The following is a 24,348-nucleotide window of genomic DNA, read 5'->3' as shown; positions in this document are numbered from 1 at the left end:
GTTATGTTGTGGCCTTGTGCTAAAACCAAAAATGTAAGTTTTCCCCATCATTCTGCACTCAATTTCCTATAATGACAAAGTGAAAGAAATTTATTGAAAAGGAAAAACTGAAATCTTGCATTGACATAAGTATTCAGACCCATACTCAGGACTTTGTTGAAGCACCTTTGGCAGTGATTACAGGCCTCCAGTCTTCTTGAGAATCATGCCACAAGATTTGCAAACCTGGATTCGGAGATTTTTTGTCATTTGTCTCTGCAGATCCTCTCAAGCATGGTCAGGTTGAATGGGGACCGGCAGACAGCAGTTCTCAGGTTTCTCCAGAGATGTTCAATTGGTTTTAAGTCAGGTCAAGGACAAAGCGTTGTCCCTAAGCCACTCTTGTGTTGTCTTGGCTGTGTGCCTAGGATCATTGTCTTGTTAAAAGGTAAACTTTCAGCCCAGTCTAAGGTCCAGAGCGCACTCTGCATCAGGTTTTCGTCAATATGTCTCTGTACTTTTATCCCTTCAGCTTTCCCTCAAACCTTACCAGTCTCCCTGTCCCAGCTGTTCAAAAAGACCACATCATGGTGCTGCCACCACCCTGCTTTACTGTAGGGTTGGTATTGGTAGGTGATGAGCAGTGCTTGGTTTCTCCCAGACTTTATGCTTAGAATTGAGGCCAATAAGTTAAATCTTCGTTTAATCAGACCAGGTTATACCAGGTTCTTTTGTGAAAACGTTCATGTTTTTATTGAGGAGAGGTTTCTTTCTGGACACACTGCCATAAAACCCAAATTAGTCAAGTGCAGCAGTGATGGTTGACCTTCTGGAAGTTTATCCCATCTGTACACAGGATCGCTGAAGATCAGCAAGAGTGACCATTGGGTTCTTGGTCACCTCTTTTACAAAGCCCTTCTCCCCCAATTACTTAGTTTGGTGGGGCAGCCAGCTCTAGCAAGAGTATTGGTTGTTTCAAACTTTTACATTTAAGAACTATGGATGTTGCTGTGCACTGAACCCAGAGGTAGCACTATATTTTTTTCCGGAAGAGTAAAAATACTCTGCATCATTTTTGAGGAGTATTTTTAGCCAAGGAGTATGAAAATTGCAGTTATTTATATATATAATACGTAGGCCTATATAACATTAGGAGGTTGCTATTTATGCAGGGAAACCATTACCAGTCTCCTCTATAATGTCTTTCGTGCAGAAATAGCACATTTTGACCATTTAAAATTTATCTCTCAGAAGACTGAATCCCTACCTTTCTTTATGGACCAAATCTGTCACGTAGGGATTGGAGCGGGAGATTGTACAAAACTCAATGCAATAAGAATTGAGGGTGGCTTGGTGGCACTGGGTATGGTCTGGGACGAATGCACAGGAGGCAGATATAGGACAGTCTTATACACAATATATTGGACTGTTGCACAATATAGTGTACCCTATAGTCCTCTCTGTGATCTCTGGGCAGTGCGCTCCACACATAAGGCTCCTTTCACACCTGCGTTCAGGTGTCCGCTCCTGAGCTCCGTTTGAAGGGGCTCACAAGCGGCCCTGAACGCAGCCGTCTGGCCCTAATGCATTCTCAGTGGAGGCGGATCCACTGAGAATGCATCCGCCTGCCAGCGCTCAGCCTCCGCTCAGTGAGCGGACACCTGAACGCTGCAAGCAGCGTTCGGGTGTCCGCCTGGCCGTGCGGAGGCGAGCGGATCCGTTCCGACTTACAATGTAAGTCAATGGGGACGGATCCGCTTGAAGATGACACCATATGGCTCAATCTTCAAGCGGATCCGTCCCCCATTGACTTTCAATGTAAAGTCTGAACGGATCCGCTCAGGCTACTTTCACACTTAGAAAAATTTTCTAAGTTATAATGCAGACAGATCCGTTCTGAACGGAGCCACCGTCTGCATTAATATGAGCGGATCCGTTCAGAACGGATCCGATCGAACGCAGGTGTGAAAGTAGCCTAAACCATACAGGAAAGTAACCTCTCAGTGGTAGAGGGTACTTACATAGAAAAACTAATAACCAAGAGGCTAAACAAAACCCTGTTTCTGATCTTTATGTTAAAACATAACTTTCATTTGATTGCTCTAATACCTAAAGGAGAAAAATAATTTTAAAAACCTGCTGTTTCGCTAGATGACCTTATGTTAATAGTAGTGTTAATAGAGTCTCAAAGGTCTGTTCCCACCATGTTGTTCCTGGCACTTCATCCACAGCCGGCAATAGCGTGGGGTGGCATGCACTCCCCGTTTTTATAATAACTGAAAATCAGCAGCCTCCTCCCTAATAACAAAGCTCTGTACGGAGCTCTGCTATTGAAGCTTTCAGACACCAGCGGTATCGTTGTGCTGCCTGTGCCGTTCACAGCGCTCATGAATGGCAGTGAAATTATTGTGTGTATTCATACACATTAAACATTTTTTAGGGAGTAAACCTGCCTGTACAGGCATCTATGACGCTTGTACAGGCGTTATTGCGACCTCTGACTGAACCTATGGAGGTTCAGTGCAGCAGAATTGTTTTAGTACCCATCTCCAGATCTGGGCCTCCACACAATTCTGTCTCTGGGCTCTACAGGCAGTTCTTTCCTCCTCATGGCCTGTTTTTTGCCCTGATATGTATTGTCAGCTGTGAGACCTTATTTAGACAGGGGTGTGTCTTTCCAAATCATGCTCAATCAACTGAATTTACCACATGAGGTCTCCAATCAAGTTGTACAAACATCTCAAAGATGATCAAGAGAAATGGGAGGCCCCCAGAGCAAAATTTCAAGTATCATAGCAAAGGGCCTGAATACTTACTTCCATGTAAGGCTACTTTCACACTCGCGTTTTAGGCGGATCCGTCATGGATTCCACTAAAAGTCAATGGAGGACGGATCCATTTTCTATTGTGTCAGATTGCGTCATAGAAAAAGGATCCGTCCCCATTGACTTACATTGTGTGCCATGACGGATCCGTTTGGCTCAGTTTCGTCAAGCGGACAGCAAAACGCTGCAGACAGCGTTTTGGTGTCCGCCTCCAGAGCGGAATGGAGACTGATGGGAGGAAAACTGATGCATTCTGAGCGAATGCTATCCCATTCAGAATGCATTAGGGCAAAACGAATCAGTTTTGGACCGCTTGTGAGAGCCCTGAACGGATCTCACAAACAGAAAGCCAAAACGCCAGTGTGAAAGTAGCCTTAAAATGTGACTTTTTCTTTTTAATAAATTAGCCAAAAGTATGAGTGCAGATTTTTATTTTTATTTTAGAGCAAAGCCATAATATAAAATGTGAAAAAAGTGAAAGGATCTGAAGACTTTCCAAAGGCTTTGCAGATCATCATAGACAGAAATGGTGTAACAAATACATGATTGCAGTTTATCACGGTCTGTAGGACCAAAAATCCCTTTAGGGATCCCTAACTCATACTAAAAGCTTATCTTTAATTCATTTATTTAAAACAAATACATGATATTACTACTGCATAACACTACATTTTGTATGAGTGTGCTAGGAACTGGCTTTGATCCCTTCTCTGCATTTAACAAAACTGGAAATGACTTTTCGGGAAGACAACCAAACAACTCTTTTCTTTTCATATAACAATCTGCGGGCAACACAAGGATTGAAAAGGAACGTGACTTACAAATGCAGAAGCACCAGCTGGCACAATGTCAGAAATAGCTACACAAATACATGGATTAAAAATATTAGCACTGACGTAGTGGTCAGGGTACATTATAGAGATTTTTTATTTTTTTTTAAACTGGACAAAATTCACATCAGAGCTAGCACTAATTTGCTTGGGTAGATATAGTACAACACACTAATATAGTATCAAGCAATCCAAAATACCTAGAGTTTCAATGGGTAATATTAAATGTAATCTGCCAGCAAGTATTTTTTGGCAATGTCATTAATGAAAGATGAAATGTATAATCTCAGTTCTTGTGTTATTAAATCATGTCATGGGATGCCATCAATCAAGGACGTTAGACATTTTGTTAGAAGTACTTAAAGGGACACTGACAGGCACAATAAGCATATTTAGGTATATATATCACAGTACAGGTCTTATACAGTGTATTAAAATCATCTAAGTATCCCCCCTGTCCACCTTATAAATACAGAAAACTGAAGTTTTAAAACCTGCTTGAAGCGTCTTCAATCTGCCCAAGGGGCGGCGTTTCCTCTCTACTTGCGCCCAGACAGCCGCCCCCAACTGCCGTTTTGAAGCGCCGCCCAGCTCATTAATATTCACTTCGCTGGGCGGCTACTACTGTCCCCGACGTCACAAGATCTGGCGCATGCCCAATACAATCATATGGGCATCGGCCTCAGTCTCATCTTCAGCAGATTAGACAGAGGCCGATGCCCATAGGATTGTATTGGGCATGCGCCAGATCTTGTGACGTCGGGGACAGTAGTAGCCGCCCCACGAAGTGAATATTAATGAGCTGGGCGGCGCTTCAAAACGGCAGTTGGGGGCGGCTAGCTGGGCGCAAGTAGAGAGGAAACGCCGCCCCTTGGGCAGATTGAAGACGCTTCAAGCAGGTTTTAAAACTTCAGTTTTCTGTATTTATAAGGTGGACAGGGGGGATACTTAGACGATTTTAATACACTTTATAAGACCTGTACTGTGATATATATACCTAAATATGCTTATTGGGCCTGTCAGTGTCCCTTTAAGTTTAGATACACTTTACACATTAGGGAATTGCATGAACAGCAATTCCATAAAACACTGTGGCTCCACTGGTAGCAACCTGGAGCAGGCCAGCCAGAGGAACGTTCCTGCTTTTCTTCCTTGGATAAAACCGGCTATATACAACTGGTTATGGAAATGTATATCCTGGTAATGGGAGACACATGGACTATAGCCCATTAAAGCAGTGACAAAGAAGTTGCAGGTAATGTGATATTCTGTTAACCCCTAATGACCAGCCAGTTCTGAGACTACGTGCCCAAGCAGTTTTTTTCATTTTTTTATTGTTGCATTCCAAGAACTTTAACCCTTTACTGACCAGCCCGTTTTGGGTCTTACTGACCAAACGTTTTTCTTCCTTTTTCCATCGTCGCGTTTCAAGAGCTATAACTTTTTTTATTTGTCCATCTATACAGCTTTATGAGGGCTTGTTTTTTTGCGGGACAAGTTGTAGTTTTTAATGGCACCATTTTGGGGTACACATAACTTACTGATTAACTTTTATTAACTCTTTCTGAGAGGGAGATAGGAAAAACAGCAATACTGCCACCGCGTTTTTAGGTATAAATAACATATCTTTATTCTCTGGGTCAGTACAATTACAGTGATATCAAATACATATAGCTTTTTATTTACGTTTTACAACTTTTTTGCAATAAAAAAGAAAAAAAAATGTTAATGAAAAGTGTTTTTGCATTGCCGCTTCCCAAGACCCATAACTTTTTTTTATTTTTCTTTCTAAGGAGTTGGTGAGGGCTTGATTTTTGCAGGACGAATTGTATTTTTCATTGGCATCATTTTGGAGTAAATGGCGCTTTTTAATCGCTTGTTATTACTTTTTTTTTCGGTAGCAACTAAGAATAAATTCTGTCACCGTAGGGGATAATTTAGATTATATTTATGTAGTCCGGGTCGTTACGGACACGACAATACCAAACATATGGGGAGATTTTTTATTTTTTTTTATCATTTTTTTCCATTGATGAGCGTATTTTCTTTTTTTAAATCAAATAATTTTTATTGATCACTTATAATAAGCATTTTCTGTATTCAGATCAACATTTCACCGTAGTGTTGTATAATAACATAGTACGTCCACAGACGACAGACCATTACATCAATAGGCAATGTACACAATCCAGAATAACTGCAATGGTATACAAAGTACATTTCCAAAACCTGACATGGCAAAATTTTTAAGACACAAAACATATCAAGTCAAAGCCTAGTCCCCCCCCATGGATAAGAGTAAGACAACCTCTATCTTATTTTATAACACAATATGAGTATGAGACAACCACTCATTCCACAATTTCTCAAACTTCAGAGGACAGCCTCTCTTAACAAACACACTTTTTTCCATGACCAACATGTCATTCATCATCCTCACAAACTCCTCTATCGTTGGCGGACTCCCCTGGATCCACCTCTGCGCCACCAGTTTCCTGGCCACATATAACAGCCTTCCCACCGCCACTCTGAGCAATTCACTCCCTCCAATCTTTGACACATATCCCAACACACAAACCTTAGGGTCCAATTGCAGACTCAGCGCCAATTTGTGATTAATCATGATCAGCACCTCATCCCAATATCAACCTATCACTGGACACGACCAGAGCATGTGTACCAGATCCGCTCCCTCCTCCATGCACTTCGGACACTTATCATTCCTAACCCCAATTTTTTTAAAAAATACTGGTGTTTTATATACCCTGTGGATGATGAAAAGCTGTGACAACTTAGCCTGCTCGCTCAAAGACACTCTGGGAACCGCCTCCAAAATATCCTCCCACTGATCCTTAGACACGGCGCCCAAATCACCCTCCCATTTCATCATCCGCGTCAGAGGGAACCCATCAAGAAACTTGTCCAGCAATAGAGTGTATACCTGCGATATCAAACCTCTCTTCCCCCCCTTCGGGAGAATAAGTTTCTGTACCACATCCATTTTAGCTATATTACACCCTTTCCTCACCGTGACATCATAGGCATGCCTCAGTTGCAGAAACTGATAAAACCACACCTTAGGGACGTTAAATTCTTGCTGGATACCCTGAAAAGATTTGAATACACTACCCTCCGTCAGTTGACCTATCCTCATTACCTCATGAGATTCCCAATTCCTGACAAAGACAAGAATTCTGGCAATAGATTATTGTTCCATATTGGGGAAAGCTCTCCGACTCCTCCCACACCTCTAAGCTGCTTCACTTTTGCCCATACCTTCTTCATAAGTTCAGCAAGTAGGACCTTCTCTCTCCCCACATGCATTCCCGCCCCCTCCAGTATACACATAAGGTCACGACTGCCCAACCAGTGCTGCAATATCCTGCCAGTCACATCCGCTGACTCAATCCTGAATCTTTCCTGCTCTTATAAATCCATCAAAAACGATCTTTATAAAATATGCAAATGAGGGCTCGCAAGTGCCCAGGGGCGGCGTTACTCTCTTAGGTGCCCTGCTTGCTCAGCCTTTTCATTGCGTCCCCCCCGCCCTTTCCTACACTCCGCCCGCCCATCCTTTCCCTCTGAGCGCCTTTCTCATAGCTTGTTATTCCGCCGAGATCCCGCGCCTGCGCACTCATTCCTTTGGCCGGCACAGACGCACTGCGATGCCCATTCCTTGTACGGCATCACAGTAATTAATGCGCATGCGCTGATGGACCGCCTCCTTTGTTGAGTTTTCGCGTCGTTAGCCGGCGCAGGCGCAATAGTTACTGTGATGCCGTACAAGGAATGGGCATCGCAGTGCGCCGGCCGACGGACGGATTGCGCATGTGCGGGATCTCGGGCGGAGTGTAGGAAGGGGCGGGGGGACGCAATGAAAAGGCTTAGCAAGCAGGGCACCTAAGAGAGTAACGCCGCCCCTGGGCACTTGCGAGCCCTCATTTGCATATCTTATAAAGATCGTTTTTGATGGATTTATAAGAGCAGGAAAGATGCCAGAGGTAACGTTTTGATTAACTGTAAGCATGCTAGGGAGCTATGGGAAGGGTTAAAAAAGTGAAATGCTGGTTACAGACTCCCTTTAATAGTCCCATAAGTGGACTATAACAGACAGCTTTTTGATTGATTTTAAAATGCAATGCATTATCCCTATAGTACATTGCATTTTAATGTCAGTGCTATTCTGACATAGACCAGCATGCTACACCAGAGAGGCACAGCCTGCTGGAAACTAAGGCGGGTCTGGGGCCTACATCAGACCCCTGCCAGTCTTCACACACATCGGCACCCCACAAATGCGATCCGCTTCCTCTGTCAGCACTTTACATGCGGCAGGCACGATTGCCCACGGCATGTAAAGTGTTAAACAGCCCGGATCAGCACTCCTGTCAATCTGGGCTGTTAGAGTAGGGCCATGGCTCTCATGTGAGAGCCGGGCCCGTGGCTTTTTTTTTTTTTTTTTTTTAACGGTGGCCCAGCCTAAGGCCCCTTAGTGACCGCCGTAAAAAGGCATATGGGTGGTAACTAAGGGGTTAACCGTTTTTTATTATTATTCTGAACAATGTAGTCGTCTAAGAGCTTTTTTGGGGGCTGGACAAGTTGTAACTTTTAATGGCACCAATTTGGGGTACGCATAACACATTTATTAACTTTTATCCCTCTGAAACTGCTTAGATGCTGAAGTCGCTATTGACCGCAGCATGTAAGGGGTTCAACGCTCAGAATTCATGCTTCTGCCAATCTGAGAGGAGCCCAGATGTCATGCGAGAGGTTCTCTGCGGCATAGGAGACCCACGCAGTGCTTAGACTAGGCCGCTGTAAAAATGCAGCGGCCTAGTCAAAGGCCCTTTAGTCACTGCCATAAAAAGGAGTACTGGTGGTCACTAAGGGGTTATTGTTCTATTAAAAATAGATAGGCAATCAATATTTCTCAGAAATTTTACGTAAAGTATCTCCAGGCCAGATATACCTGGCTGTTGTTGAGTCTCACAAGCATGATCACTCACAAGTGATAGATAATTAGGCTACAGAAAGAAAAGCATCCTTGTAACTGCTGTGCTTACCGTGTACAGTTCATTAAGGACTTTCATTAGATCTTCATGAAGCTGGAACGCTATTTCTTTGCTCTGTAATACAACAAAACACAATATAGTAAATTCCAAAGCTCTGGTTTTATGGCTTTAAAACCATATAATCACATAAAGTGTCAACTATTAAAACTCAAAACTAATTACAGATTTTTTAAATTCTATTTCCTGAAGATGATCATAGGGTCTGCCATGTTGCCCGAGCTGTTAATAAAATTGCTTTACAGCAGCTCCATGGTCCATAGATGAATGGACAGGAGGGGACCTCAGTGACTTCTATGGGAGAGTCTTCTAGGCATGCTCTGTGACCTGTGCAGAGGTCATTGTCAGATCTTATCTACATCCTTCCTTGTACAATCACCTATTGTGACTGGGTGATCCTGTCTTATCTGTCATTCTAATCCTGCCTGTAGTGATATCACCTCTGTGTATAGATAAGCAGGTAACTGCAGTAAAGAGTTCTGTAAAGACTAAGAAGTGGTGCCTATTATTCGGTTTAATGGCCAGTGCAAAAACTGCAGTTTTTTTTTGTTTAAATAAATTAACATGAAAAATAACCATCAGAAATTATTTAAAAGTATGTTAAACATAAAAACGGGATTTAAACAATGGGTCCTTCACATTCCCTTTAAATAGGAGAGATCAGTTCTACTAAGTTTAAATGGGGCGGAAAACTGTACATGTGGCCAACTTTCCATACAAAACTCTGAGGTCATGGAGTGAAGAGGAACGAGGGGCTTGGAAACCCCGACCCAGTGAAGCAGGCAAGAAAAGTGTTCTGTACAGACCAAGAAGTGGCGCCTATTATTAGGCTTAGTGACCAGTGGGAAAACTGCAGGATTTTATGTTTTTTGTTTATATATATTGACTTGGAAAATAAAAAATAACAGCAACATTTAAAAAAAAGAATATGTTAAACATAAAAACGTGATTTAAACAATAGGTTATGTTATGATGACACATTTTCCTAAAAATAAGTCTTAAGTGACAGGTTTAGAATTGTTCTTCAATAATACAAACTGAGGTATACACTAAGCTCACTATAAAAGACGACTACCAATATAAGGATATCATAGTAAACGTCTTCCATATTTCCCAAATATTGGATGTGCTATCTTTCAGAATGCTATGGCATGCGTTTTCTTTTAAGGTATTTGATGAACAAGCATTTGCTCATTTATCGGCTGCACGATTACACACGCCAATTATCGGAAAGAGCGCTCCTATGGCCCAAAAATCGTTTGGTAAAATAGAACTCTAAGCCACTTCCAAACATCTCTATTGGTGGTTTACCACTCAAGAGAACAAAATATTAGACATGCTGAAAATCTAAATGCCCAAAGAATTTATGGTGATGTTATCTTGTCATTTGTCACTATCTATATTTAAAAAAAAAAAAAAAAAAGGCCACTAACGCTAATAACAGGCATCACTTCCTGTTCAATACAGATCACCATTCAGCAGTCATCACATTATCATGACATAAAACAGAGCATCCACCATTCACAATAGGTGATATCACAACTTATCTACTCCCTCCTGACCTCTGCACAGGTCACAGAGCATGCCTAGAAAAATCTCCCACAGGAGTCAATAGGGTCTCCTCCTGTCCATTGTGTCTATTGCCCATGTGGCTGCCGTAAAGTGCATCTCTAAATGCTGTTAATATCACCTCAGGTAAGAGCGCTGCCCCCATAAGCATAAGCAGGAAATAGAACAAAAAACTTAAAAAAATCCGAAAATAAAAAGAATTTGGAAAAATACAGATTCCCTTTAAACTGTACTTTCTTTTACACAGCAATTCAATGGCAGGCATACAGATGCAAAGGTTTGGGGCAGATGTTCAGCAACACTTATCGTACACACTAGATGTGAAGCGTTGTTTACCAGCGGCGAGCAGGTGTAATTACAACTTCGCCGTCCCATTCACTTCAATGGGAAGCCTTTAGCTTCTAGTGAAGTGAATGCAACAGCAGCGTTGTAATTATACTGCTTGCCACTGCAATGTTGACAGCAAGCAGGTAAACAGAGAAGAGAACAGAGTGCTAGTACAAGAGTTATGTTCTCTTCAATCAGCTGATCGGTGGGGTGCTGGCAGTCAAGCCTCCGATGATCTGATATCGAGGATAGGTCATCAATATTACAAAAGTGGACATCTCCTTTAAGCCTATGTAGGAGTACTTTACACCAAATTTATCAAACCTCACGTTTGTTAAATTTATTTTAGGCTACTTTCACACTCGCGTTTTGGGCGGATCCGTCATGGATCTGCAAATACTGATCAGTTACAATAATACAACCGCATGCATCCGTTATGAACGGATCTGTTTTTTATTATCTGTAACATAGTCAAGACGGATCCGTCTTGAACACCATTGAAAGTCAATGGGAGACTGATCCGTTTTCTATTGTGCCAGATTGCGTCAGAGAAAACAGTTTGGCTCAGTTTTGTGAAGCGGACAGTAAAACACTGCAGGCGGCGTTTTGGTGTCCACCTCCAGAGCGGAATGGTGACTGATCGGAGGCAAACTGATGCATTCTGAGCGGATCCTTTTCCATTCAGAATGAATAGCCCCCGGACCATTAGGAGGGGGATCCATGGCTGAATTGGCATTAGGCCAGATTGAACTTTGATTGGCCCTGGGTGCAGTGGTTGAAGTTGTTAGGCAGATTAAGTGGATTCAGGCGGGAGGTTTTCCCGCTGTTTTGGTTAAGGTTGCTGGGCAGAGGTGCTTTGCCCAGTAACCAGAGTATGATTGGTTTTCAGGTGGGCCTGTGAGGACGCTAGGGCTAGGGCAGTTTTGCGGGGGACCTGGAGATAGGCCCTGATTGGCTTCTGGAGTCTGCTATTTTCAGATAAGAATGGGGGAGTCACAGGCGGCGGTGCCTTTTGGATACATCTGCGGTGTCAAGTGGAGCATTCGTGCCCCGCCCGCCCTCCCTCCCAACTTTTGTCGATTATGATAGTATGGTAAACGGTCATGGCGCTGTGGGTGGTAAGGATAGTCGTCCCCGATATAGGGATGGACTTGTTTATATGTACATTTGTTTGTACTGCTGAAGGTAAGTCCGAGTCTATGACTGGGCTTTGTTATGATTATGTTTGAAGTTATAATGTTATTTATTAAGTTAATAAACACTCTCTGTCTATGCGTATTATTTAAAAAAAAATAATAATAATGTATAACCAGATGTGTTTGGGTTGGGTTGTGTGGAAATGATATGGGCAATATATATGACATATTCTGCCATGCATTAGGGCAAAACTGATCCGTTGTGGACCGCTTGTGAGAGCCCTGAACGGATCTCACAAACGAAAAGCCAAAACGCGAGTGGGAAAGTAGTCTTATCTTTAAACCTAAGGGCAGTTCACGTAGCCGATTTTGAAAAACGCAATTAAAAAATATCAGTGCGTCATATGCATGTTTTTTTTTTTTACTTTTTTTTAAACCAATGGGTGTTTACTTCAACACAAAGCTGCATTTTCAGCTTGAGTTTTGTACGCAGATCTGCGCCAAAAAACTTGTGGAAAATGCACAAAAAACCCATGGACTTGCATGAAGCAGTTTATTTCAGCTCCCTATTCATTTCGGGGAGAGTCAGCTCTGATTCTGCCCCAAGATAGGGCATGCTGCTCCTTTTTCCCACGGAAACAAGTGCTGCTTCCCAGTGAAATGAACAGGGGGCTGTTTTTTGGAGCTGACTCTGAGGCAGAAACACTCCAAAATCAGCTCCAGTGTGAACTGGTCGAAATAGTTCTAGAAATGCTACTCCAGTTCTCCACACCAGTCTCCTACTGGAGTGACTTTGGGACTTTATGACTGTGCCAGTGATAAATCTGGACAGACTCATTAAGGTAACTAACCATGACCACTTTTCCATCTACTTTTCAAAAGTGAGTGGCGTAAAAATGAAATAGGTTGTAAAGATTTTGCGCATGTAACCTCAAAACGTCACAAAAGCCCTATTTAGCAACTTTTTGAAGACAGAATTCTGGAGTGCAGGATGCGATAAATTCTCCCTTCATATTTTTCGCCTTTCTGTCCTTGCAGTAAATGTCTGACAGAGTGGATGTCCTTACAAATGTAGAAAACATGCCCTAAAATAAATCTCAGGTGCAGACTCAGCAAACACCACTAGATCCAGAATGAAAGGAAATGCAGTGAACACACTCTGATTCTGGGTCACTGGAAGGAAAAACTAGTAGTATTACTTATTAGTATCAACGGGATTTGTGAAAGGAAGTACAAGCTTTGCTGGGGTGACAGCTGCGCTCAGCAGAAATCCTGCTGGTCCTGGCCTCATGTTATTCCGCACATCTATCTTATCACTACTGTACTGTGAGGTTTTACATTTGGTGGTTTAAAGGGAATCTGTCACCTAGTTTGAGCATATTAAACTGTTAACATAGCAATGTTCAATGAGGTACCTTCATTCCAGCAAGGGTCTTCTTTCTTCTTTCTTTTATTCAAGTTTTCATTTTGATCAATTATGCTAAATAAGCTTCAAGGTTCCCAGAGGGGCATTATTACTCTCCTCTAGTGCCCAGTAATGCCCCCCTGCAGTGCCCAGCTGGCCTTTATTTCAAGCCCAGCTCCAACATCGGAGCCGAACAGCGCCGCCCCCTCCTCTACGTCATGTAATTTATTCACCCCACGATCCTTGCGTCCTACTTTCTTTCCCCAGAGATCTCGCGCAGCTGCAGTATCACCGACTGCCTGCGCCTGTTCTATACTACGGCTCCTGGGGCAACAGCCTCAATAGTGTCACTGGGCATGTGCCGAGCCCAGTGCCGTAATCAGAGCGCTGTTGCCCCAGGAGCCGTAGTAACGGACAGGCGCAGGCAGTCGGTGATACTGCGGCTGAGAGAGATCTCTGGGGAAAGAAAGTAGGACACAAGGATCGTGGGGTGAATAAATTACATGACGTAGAGGAGGGGGCGGCGCTGTTCGCCTCCGACGTTGGAGCTGGGCTTGAAATAAAAGCCGGCTGGGCACTGCAGGGGGGCATTACTGGGTACTAGAGGAGAGTAATATCGCCCCTCTGGGCACCTTGAAGCTTAATTTGCATATTTATGAGAACTTGAATAAAAGAAAGAAGACCCTTGCTGGAATGAAGGTACCTCATTGAACATTGCTATGTTAACAGTTTAATATGCTCAAACTAGGTGACAGATTCCCTTTAAGGGGTTGTCTAAGATTAGAACAATTAGTCTGCGTTCTTTCAATAAGAGCAGCGCCCCCATCCAGGGGTTCTGTCTGGTTAACGTGAACTGGGTTGAGCTGCAACACCACACACAATCCATGGACAAGTGTGGCACTGTTTCTGGAAGAATGCAGCCATGTTATTCTAATCCTGGACGAACCCTTTAAGGTCATGCCCTACATCATTATCAATCTAAGACCCCATGCACACAACCGTATTTTCAGCCTGCATTTTAGAAAATCAGTTTTGCAGACAAGAATAGGCCTTTGTAACATAGTGCGGGACCTGGGTAAGGGGAAAATGCAGGATGCACATGGCTGGTATCCGCGTTTTGTGGCTCTGCGATTTACGGAGCACATAAATGGCTACGGTTGTGTGCATGGGGCCTATAGCACATTTAAACATACTTTCATTTTCCTAAATATCGCTCCAAAGCTTCAGATTGAAGCAATCACATTCACTTACAGTTTGCAACAGATCCTTATGAGCCATGGTGGCCCTCTACGTTTATCCAATAGCCAATCGTGTGCCATGTTTCACTATTCATTCATTATAGCAACATATGGCAGCCAAACACTTGTCATACATTTGTACATCCATAGGACATGGTACATGTTTACGGTGTATAAAAGCCCAATGCATTTGTAAAATGCATTTCAAATGTTATGTGACCAGATCTCTACATGAAACTAGAAATGGCTGCATTCTCGACAAGAACGGAGAGAGAAAAAAAATGTACATTTACCAAAACTAGCTGAATTTTTATGTTTACAATCCTATGTCTTTTAGATGGATTTACATTTACAGATGCCCATACACTAGTCCTCCCAACTCTCCAAGTGTGGGGGGTTGAGCTCAGCAGTGGCGGGAAAGAACCTGTGATGATGTCATAGGTATGTAGAGAAGATTCACTGGGTACACCAGAGCACAGTCCACACATCGATGCACATAAAAATGTTTTATTTAAAAACAAAATAATAAAATTACAGACTTGTATGACCCGTTTCTGAGGCGGTCTGCCTTTTTCTTCAGATACCACAGACATCTATCCTTCAGGTATCTGAAAAAAGAGGCAGACCGCCTCAGAAACGGACAAGTCTGTCATTTTATTGTTTTGTTTTAAATAAAACATTTCCGTTTGTGGACCGCAAAAAAACGGAACGGTCGTGTGCATGTAGCCTAAGGCAAAAGATGACACTATATGTTTAATGTATGCTTTTTTGTATACGTTAAACAGATTACAAAAATGTGATGTGAACCCACCCCTAAGGGCCATTTACAGGGGCCGAAAATTGAAAAGTCAATCTCTAACGAGCGTTTATGGTAACACTTGTTAGCGATGATCTGGTGGTGTAAACGTACCGCCGATTACTCGATGAACGAGCGAAACGCTCGTTCATTGGGCAATTGGGTTGTTAGTGCAGCACAAAAATCCTTGTTCCCTGGTGGCAGATTGTGCTGTGTAAACACGATCTGCTGCTGGGAGACAAGGAGTCAGTATGGGGAAGAGCAATGGCATTAGCGATCAGTGATGGTCAGTTTGCAGTGTTCGCCAGTGAACACATGCGGGCTGCCATCTTTAGTAAGGTAGACTCACCCGCCAGGCGATGCACAGGTAAGCCCTTAACCTGTGCTGGTCTGAAATCAAATGCGGTCACCGGGAGCAGGTAGTTCCAAGAACAGCCTGATGAAGGCCCCCGGCGGCTGTTCTCTGGACTGCCTGCTCCCAGTGACCGCATTTGATTTCAGATTGTCTCCCGGCACAGGTAAGGGCTTACCTGTGCATCGCCGGACGGGTGAGTCTACCTTACTAAAGATGGCAGCCCACTGAGAACTGACCATCACTGTTAGTGATCACTCCTCCCCATACTCTGGAGGAGATCAGTACATAAAAATGCACTGGTCCCCTGCGCTAGCGATCAGCAGATTGTTGGGAAGAACAACAATCTGCTTCGACAATCCCGTGTAAAGGGACCTTTACAGATTCTCTTTAATTGCATTACACATATCCCAGGATGATAACTTTTAGGTCATTACCCAAATCAAATTAAAAAAAAATGTGTAAACTAAGCCCTAACAAAAGAATAAGTAAGTGCTTTCAATTATATGCCAAGTTACAACACACTTATGAGGTAATGAGGCTTCCAGCAAGCACACGAATATTCTCATTACATAAACATTCAGAAGAAACAAGAGATCATATGGTGCAAGTGTAAATATATATACGGTTAAGGCTACTTTCACACTAACGTTTTGGCTTTCCGTTTGCGAGATCCGTTCAGCGTTCTCACAAGCGGTCCAAAAAGGATCAGTTTTGCCCTAATGCAATCTGAATAGATAAGGATCCGTTCAGAATGCATCAGTTTGCCTCCGTTCCGCTCTGGAGGCAGACACCAAAACACTACTTGCAGTGTTTTTCTGTCCGTCCTGGGATGCGGAGCGAGACGGATCCGCCCTGACACACAATGTAAGTCAATAGGGACGGATTCGTTTTCTGTGACAATAGAAAACTGATCCGTCCCCCATTGACTTTCAATGGAGTTCATGACGGCTCCGTCTTGGCTATATAAAGACATAAGACAACTGGATCCGTTCATGACGGATGCATGCGGTTGTATTATTGTAACGGAAGCATTTTTGCAGATCCATGACGGATCGGCAAAAAAACTCTATTGTGAAAGTCTCCTTAGTGAGTCTTTACCTTACTTATCTACCAGGATACCTAGCCCTGAATCCGGGTAGCAGCCAATGGACATTGTGACGGGTCACTAAAGACCTAGTGCCAACCAGATAGCACAAAGTCTACAGTTTAGTACAGTCAATTTATTTTGAATGAATAGATTTAAACATGTAAAAGATAATGTGATTATTATTTTGTATTTGTTGGTTATTACAGTCTCCGTGAAGCGATGGACTACAGCCCCCTCTTAGGTCACTGAGACGTGTACAACGCCTTATATGTGTGTATAATGTTGTTGCTATAATTGTAATAAAAATCTGAAGATAAACTGAGATATAAAGGACTTGAAATCATGCAGACACTGATATTGTAAACTATAGCTTGTATTCCTATACGTGATTATTGACCTTCAGAAAAGATTAAATACATTTCCCATTCTTTTCCCAGTTGGTTTATGCTTTCATGTGATAAGGTTACAGCAAGTCATCCGCAAACCCGACATGCAGGGATAATATGCAGCAAACTGGAAACTTTTTCAGAATTATTTAGGGCGAATTCATAATGAATAATTTAGACCCAGGATAAAAAGAGCTAGAGTAATAAAAGGGAAAATGGTCAAGTCAAATGTTCACTGGAAATGTGCTTTCCACCTATTGAATTTTGGGACTGCAACAATAAATGCCACATGAGGAGGTTACACATATCAGACCTGCTTATAATAAGTACCAAATGTCTACCCTTCCATAGCGTCCATTAGTTTAGCTACCCCAGCGGACCTGCAGTGTGGCTTTCTAACCATGGTTTTATATGACAAGAATAAACACAGCTGGTGCTGGGAGATGAAAGAGTGAGGATCATGATGAAAGAGCATAACGTTATGACACCAAAGCAAACATATGTGATGCATAAAGTTCCCACTGTAAGCACTTCACGCAAACAGCCTCAAATTATATTGACGTTGCGTCCGATTTAGATCAATGCGTCAGAGCCCATTTACATGGGCCGATATGCAGGGAAATGATTGGGAGTGAATGGTTTCTTCATGATCATTGTCAGCTCTTTAAAAGTTGCATTTACGTGAGGCAATCGCCTTTGTATGGGGATGAATCATAGATACTGCGATCATTCATCCCCATACACATTGGAAAGGTCATTTATGGAGAGTCTTTATGCTTGTCTTTTGCCTAAAAAAGTCAGTTTTTCTGCCATCCCTGCCACTGTGGTGTGGCTGGGGTGGAACTGGGGTCGGGCATCAGCCCAGGCAAATTCAATAACAGTTACGCCTGGAAACTGGCATAAACGATGACTGAAAACTACTCCCGTGAGGGAGTGGAGTCACTTTCACTCTAGGTGCACAGACTGACGGATATGCCTTATTCCACTGGCAGCGCGCACCGGCATGAAACACAGATTTTTGATAAATGGGCCCTATTGTTTTTTTCTGCTGACAAACTATGATTTTATGCACTGCATATATGATGACTTACCCAATAAACAAGCATTTTTCTAGTTTGTCAGTTGCACATTTACATGGGCAATTATTGGGTAAAAAGCATTCATACATACATTTGTTCCTGATAATTGACCAGATAACATACCCAAGTAAATGTGCCCTTAGCTAAGTCAACAAACTCACAATTTCACGGATATTGGTAACAGTCTCTGCTCACAATCTATACACCAACTTAACCTATTAGTATGTTTTTGGAGTGTGGGCAAAAGCTGGGCAAACATGGGGATAAAATACAAATCCCAAGCAGACGTTGCTCCTGGTCAGACTCAAAACCAGGACCCCAGCGCTGTAAGGTAACACTGCAAACCACTAAGCCACAAGCCTGCCCTGTTGACATACATCAGTGATGCTCAACCTGCGGCCCTCCAGCTGTAAAACTACAACTCCCATCATGCCCTGTTGTAAGTTGATAGCTATAGGCTGTCCAAGCATGCTGGGAGTTGTAGTTTTGCAACAGCTAGAGGGCCGCAGGTTGTGCATCCCTGACATACATAATGGGGGAGATAAGCTAATGAAAATGTGCCAGAACCCTAGCAACAAAAGAAAACTGGTGTACATGCTTTGCAACACATTTATGGTTTCAAACACAATTAAAGGGAGTCTTTCACCTAATCTGAGCATTTTAGACCGCTCAGATCAGGTTATAGACTCTTTAACCCTCATTACGATCATACCTGTCTCTTATGTGTCCCTTGCCCAGATAATGAAAATAGCACTTTTTAAACTTATGCAAATTACCTTCTGCAGGTGCCCAGGGGCGGCGTTACTGGGCGATGTGCCCAGAAAAACACACCTCCAGCCGGCGGACATCACGAGCGGCACCAGAGGACGGCGGGCTGGGAACTGGCCCGCACCTGCGCACTGCTCTGCCCATTATGGGCAGAGGAGCATCCTTTCATATTGCGCATGCGCCGGCCGGCTGTCTTTAGTTGGCCGGCGCATGCGCAATATGAAAAGCTGTTCATCTGCCCATAATGGGCAGAGCAGTGCGCAGGTGCGGGCCAGTTCCCAGCCCGCCGTCCTCTGGTGCCGCTCGTGACGTCCGCCGGCTGGAGGTGTGTTTTTCTGGGCACATCGCCCAGTAACGCCGCCCCTGGGCACCTTCAGAAGGTAATTTGCATACGTTTAAAAAGTGTTATTTTCATTATCTGGGCGAGGGACACATAAGAGACAGGTATGATCGTAATGAAGGTTAAAGAGTCTATAACCTGATCTGAGCGGTCTAAAACGCTCAGATTAGGTGAAAGACTCCCTTTAAATACTTTTGAAGACTGGTATTTGGAGTAAACTTAGACAACAAATAGGTGGTGTGGCAGTGGAGCTGCCAGAGGGACACGTGACGGCCATTGAAAGGGTGTATCTCACCCAGAGGAGCTGGGGTACCGCAAGGCTGTGTGTTGAGCCCTCTCCTTTACTCCCTCTTCACAATGACTGTAAACCTATTCACAATACCAATACCATTATAAAATTTACAGATGACACGACCGTGATAGGCCTAATCTCCAACAATGATGAAACAGCCGATAGAAAAGAGGTTGAGAACCAAGAGAGAAGGAGTAAGAACAACAACATCGTACTCAATACCAAGAAAACAAAGGAGCTAATTCTGGATTTTAGGAAGAAGAAACAAAATGGACACCAATTAGCATTAATGGTGGAAACATGGAGATAGTTCAAGGTTTCAGATTCTTGGGAGTTCATTTTAGTCAGGACCTGTCATGGATAAAAAACACAACAGAAATTACCAAAAAAGGCCTTCAGAGGCTTTATTTTCTGAGGAGTCTGAAGAAAGCACAACTCCCAAAACAGCTGCTTGTCAATTTTTACAGGCGCACCATAGAATCTGTTATCACATACTGCATTACAGTGTGGTACTCTGGCTGCTCTTCTGAGGACAAGAAGACCCTCAAGCGCATCATCAGAATGGCTGGCAGAATCACTGGTACTCAGTTACCATCACTGGATGACATCTTCACTGCTCGCTGCAGCAACAGGGCAAAAATTATCTGCGGGAATCCAACTCACCACGGCCACAGCCTTTTCATTCCCCTACCCTCTAGTAGGCATCTTAGAGCCCTACATGCCCTCACCACTAGGCTGAAGAACAGCTTTTACCCCAAAGCAATCAGTCTCCTAAATGCTCAGAGATTATTGCCCCTTCCTAGGATAGGGCTCTTTCACACTTGCGTTGTCCGGATCCGTCGTGTACTCCATTTGCCGGAATTACACGCCGGATCCGGAAAAACACAAGTGAACTGAAAGCATTTGAAGACGGATCAGTCTTCAAAATGCATTCAGCGTTACTATGGCAGCCAGGACGCTATTAAAGTTCTGGTTGCCATAGTAGTAGTGGGGAGCGGGGGAGCAGTAGACTGTGCGGCTCCCGGGGCGCTCCAGAATGACATCAGAGCGCCCCATGCGCATGGATGACGTGTCCATGCGATCACGTCATCCATGCACGTGGGGCGCCCTGACGTCACTCTAGAGCGCCCCGGGAGCCGCACGGACGGTAAGTATATTGCTCCCCCGCTCCCCACTACACTTTACCATGGCTGCCAGGACTTTAGCGTCCCGGCAGCCATGGTAACCATTCAGAAAAAGCTAAACGTCGGATCCAGCGATGCGCCGAAACCACGTTTAGCTTAAGGCCGGATCCGGATTAATGCCTTTCAATGGGCATTAATTCCGGATCCGGCCTTGCGGCAAGTGTTCAGGATTTTTGGCCGGAGCAAAAAGCGCAGCATGCTTCAGTATTTTCTCCGGCCAAAAAACGTTCCGGTCCTGAACTGAAGACATCCTGATACATCCTGAACGGATTTCTCTCCATTCAGAATGCATAGGGATAATCCTGATCAGGATTCTTCCGGCATAGAACCCCGACGACGGAACTCTATGCCGGAAGAAAACACAAGTGTGAAAGAGCCCATAGAAACTACCACAGACTGAAAGTGACTGCTGCATTTATGACCTCATGATGACCTCTTGTCTGCAGTGGTGTCTGAATCAGTATATTATATATATATATATATATATATATATATATATATACACATACACATACACACACACACACACACACACACACACACACTCACAAGCACTTCCTACTTTGCTCTTGCTATATATATGCTGTGAACTGTGAATAGTAATGCCTTCTAGTGCAATGTATTATTTTTTTTCTAGTGCAATGCTTTAGTTTAAATGTCAGTTCTTGTTCCTCTGTCCATGGCACCTAGGATTGCTCCAAACAACATTTCATTGTATTGTACATTGTATTACATTGTATTGTACAGTGACAATAAAGGCATCTTATCTTGTGTATCATCCAGCATCAGCTTCTAGTAAAATCTGGCACATTTAAAGACATAGGGTCATTTATTAAGACCACTTTTTGACGACGGTCTTAAATACCCTGGAGCTTGATGGAGTCTTAATAACCCTGGAGTTATATACAGATGCCGGCCTAAACCTATGTCAGCTCCCTTGATTTAGATAATTTTCTGTGCCGAAAACCGGCATAGAAAATGATAAATGAGACAGGCCTGCTCCCCCCCCTCCTTTTTTTTTTTTTAGAACTTGCGTACTTGGCATGGATGGGGAAGAAGTTGCAGATTCTGCCGCAATTCCCATCTGCGACCGAATCTGCAACAGATATACGCCAAAACTGGTGTATATCTATTCATAAATGATCCGCATTCTACCTAGGTTTACACTGTCTGACTTTTAGACAGGATTAATAAATGTGGGCCAATGATTCATTGAAGACCACTGGTAAATACATTACATAACCAAAGCTGCTAAAAGCTGGCTAGATGACTACCATATTTTTCGCCCCATAAGACACATTCTTTCCCCCAGGGGGAATGCCCCTGCGTCTTATGGGGCGAATACTAATGAGCTCTTCCATTATGGAAGCGCTTCCCGGTCCTCCGCTGTCGGCTGTGGCTGTGCACAGCGTGAGGACTCTCTGTGACCTTCACACTGTGAACGTCAGATCACAGCACAGCCAAGGAGGAGAAGGAAGAGTGCTAGAGCAGAGGAGCGGCAGCGTCTGGAGCAGGAAAGGTAAGTGTTTATTTTATTTTATTAAACATGAGGCAATGGGGGCTGCTGGGGGTTAATACGAGAGGCAATGGGGGCTGATATGAGGCAATGGGGGCCAATATGAGAGGCAATGGGGGCTACTGAGGGCTGATATGAGGCAATGGGGGCCAATATGAGAGGCAATGCGGTCTACTGAGGGCTGATATGAGGCAATGGGGGCTGATATGTGGCAATTGGTGGCTTCTGGGGGCTGATATGAGGCAATGGGGGCTGATGAGAGGCATGGAACTCTTATCTCAGGTCTGATTGGGGGTCATTCAAATTGGGGTCTGAGCTGAGGTCTGATGTGAGTTCTTGTTGGGGTCTTATTAACATTGGGGGTCTGATTGGTGGTCTGACCTGAGGTCTAATGAAAAACATTTTTTCTTATTGTCCTCCTCAAAACCTAGGTGCATCCTATAGGGCGAACAACACGGTAAGTAACTAACTGGGCAACTGCCTACCTACAGGAACTGCTGCCAGAGAAGAGAATGTTCCCTGCTCTCCAGGCTAGGAACCAGGCTGGGTGATGTAAAATCTTAAAGGGAACCTGTCAACGGGATTTTGTGTATAGAGCTGAGGACATGGGTTGCTAGATGGCCGCTAGCACATCTGCAATACCCAGTCCCCATATCTCTGTGTGCTTTTATTGTGTAAAAAAAACAGATTTGATACATATGCAAATTAACCTGAGATGAGTCCTGTCCCTGAGAGGAGTCCAGCGTGAAGGAGCCCAGCACCGCCCCGCATCCTCAGAATCTCCTCCTTGTTCCCCGATGTCAGAAAGATAGAGCGCCGCAATCTCGTGATGCGCGAGCTAGTGTATGTGCAGTTTGTTCCCTGAGGCTGATGCCAACACAGGGAAGGAACACTATGACGACACTGCGCATGCGCTAGCTCTAGCTTTCTGACGTCGGGAGCAAGGAGGAGATTCTGAGGATGCGGGGCGGTGCTGGGCTCCTTCACGCTGAACTCATCTCAGGGACAGGACACATCTCAGGTTAATTTGCATATGTATCAAATCTGTTTTTTTACACAATAAAAGCACACAGAGCTATGGGGACTGGGTATTGCAGATGTGCTAGCGGCCATCTAGCAACCCATGTCCTCAGCTCTATACACAAAATCCCATTGACAGGTTCCCTTTAAGATTTTACATCACCCAGCCTGGTTCCTCTCCCACTTCCTTCCCTGGAGAGCAGGGAACATCCTCTTCTCTGGCAGCAGTTCCTGTAGATAGGCAGTTGCCCAGTTAGTTACTTACCGTATTGTTCGCCCTGTAGGATGCACCTAGGTTTTGAGAAGGACAATAAGAAAGAAAAAAATTTCATTAGACCTCAGGACAGACCTCAGTTTTTTTTTTACACAATAAAAGCACACAGAGCTATGGGGACTGGGTATTGCGGATGTGCTAGCGGCCATATCCTCAGCTCTATACACAAAATCCCGGTGACAGGTTCCCTTTAAGGCAGGTTTAGACACTCCAATGTACAGCCAATTGTTGGGAAGTAAGCGTTCCTTCCTGACAGTTGGCTGCTCGTTCAGTGAAGGAGGCCGCTGCATTTAGATGCAGCGTTCTCCTTCACAGTGCGAGTATGAGGGATGGCTATTGCAATCGCTCGTCCCTATACAGAGTCATTGTTCCCGGTTTAGCTGGTGCCCAGAAACAATTACCAGTGTGCCTGCACGAACAACAGGATCACCTGATGAACAAGTGTTTTGCTCATTCATCGTTGGCACATTTAATCGGGAAGATTGTCGGGAACGATTGTTCGCATGAATGTTTATTCCCAATAACTTGCCCGATTATTGAGCAGTGTAAATCCACCTTTAGTCCACACTACCCAATCTTGAATCCTAGTCTACTGAGTGATCCACTTAGAAATGATCAACTGGGTAAAATCAGTCCAAATTCTGCTTATTGATACATGCGCTACTGTATGTGATACACCCGTCGTACAGGTGTTTGATCTTTTTGGCAGACTGCATATGAGAAGCTCAATTTGAGGATTTTTTTTAAAAAAAATCCCCTTTATGTACATTGTCTTGCTTTTATCAGTAATCCATTAGAAGTTAAGTTTTAAGTAGTTTTAAGATGATAACTTCCATTTTCTGCGTATTGCTAGAGGGTGAATGCAACAAAAGA

General features: G+C 43.7%; 1 protein-coding gene across 4 annotated transcripts in view; it reads right to left on the bottom strand.

The window, feature by feature from the left end:
• Positions 1–24,348, bottom strand: part of SRGAP1 (SLIT-ROBO Rho GTPase activating protein 1) — a 234,171-nt gene that overhangs the window by 56,114 nt on the left and 153,709 nt on the right. For 2 of the 4 annotated variants that reach the window (XR_006387841.1, XM_044280540.1), the window contains exon 3: positions 8,698–8,760. The exons of the other annotated variants lie outside the window; for them this stretch is intronic. Coding sequence is in view for 1 of the 2 variants with exons in the window: in XM_044280540.1 (XP_044136475.1) it covers positions 8,698–8,760 (63 nt within the window). In the remaining variant the exon portion in view is untranslated. The remainder of the gene's footprint in view (positions 1–8,697; positions 8,761–24,348) is intronic. 4 annotated transcript variants of the gene reach the window in all.

This window comes from Bufo gargarizans, chromosome 2, assembly GCF_014858855.1.
Source record: "Bufo gargarizans isolate SCDJY-AF-19 chromosome 2, ASM1485885v1, whole genome shotgun sequence".
NCBI classification, from domain to species: Eukaryota; Metazoa; Chordata; class Amphibia; order Anura; family Bufonidae; genus Bufo; species Bufo gargarizans.
This window is presented reverse-complemented; position numbering and strand designations above follow the sequence as displayed.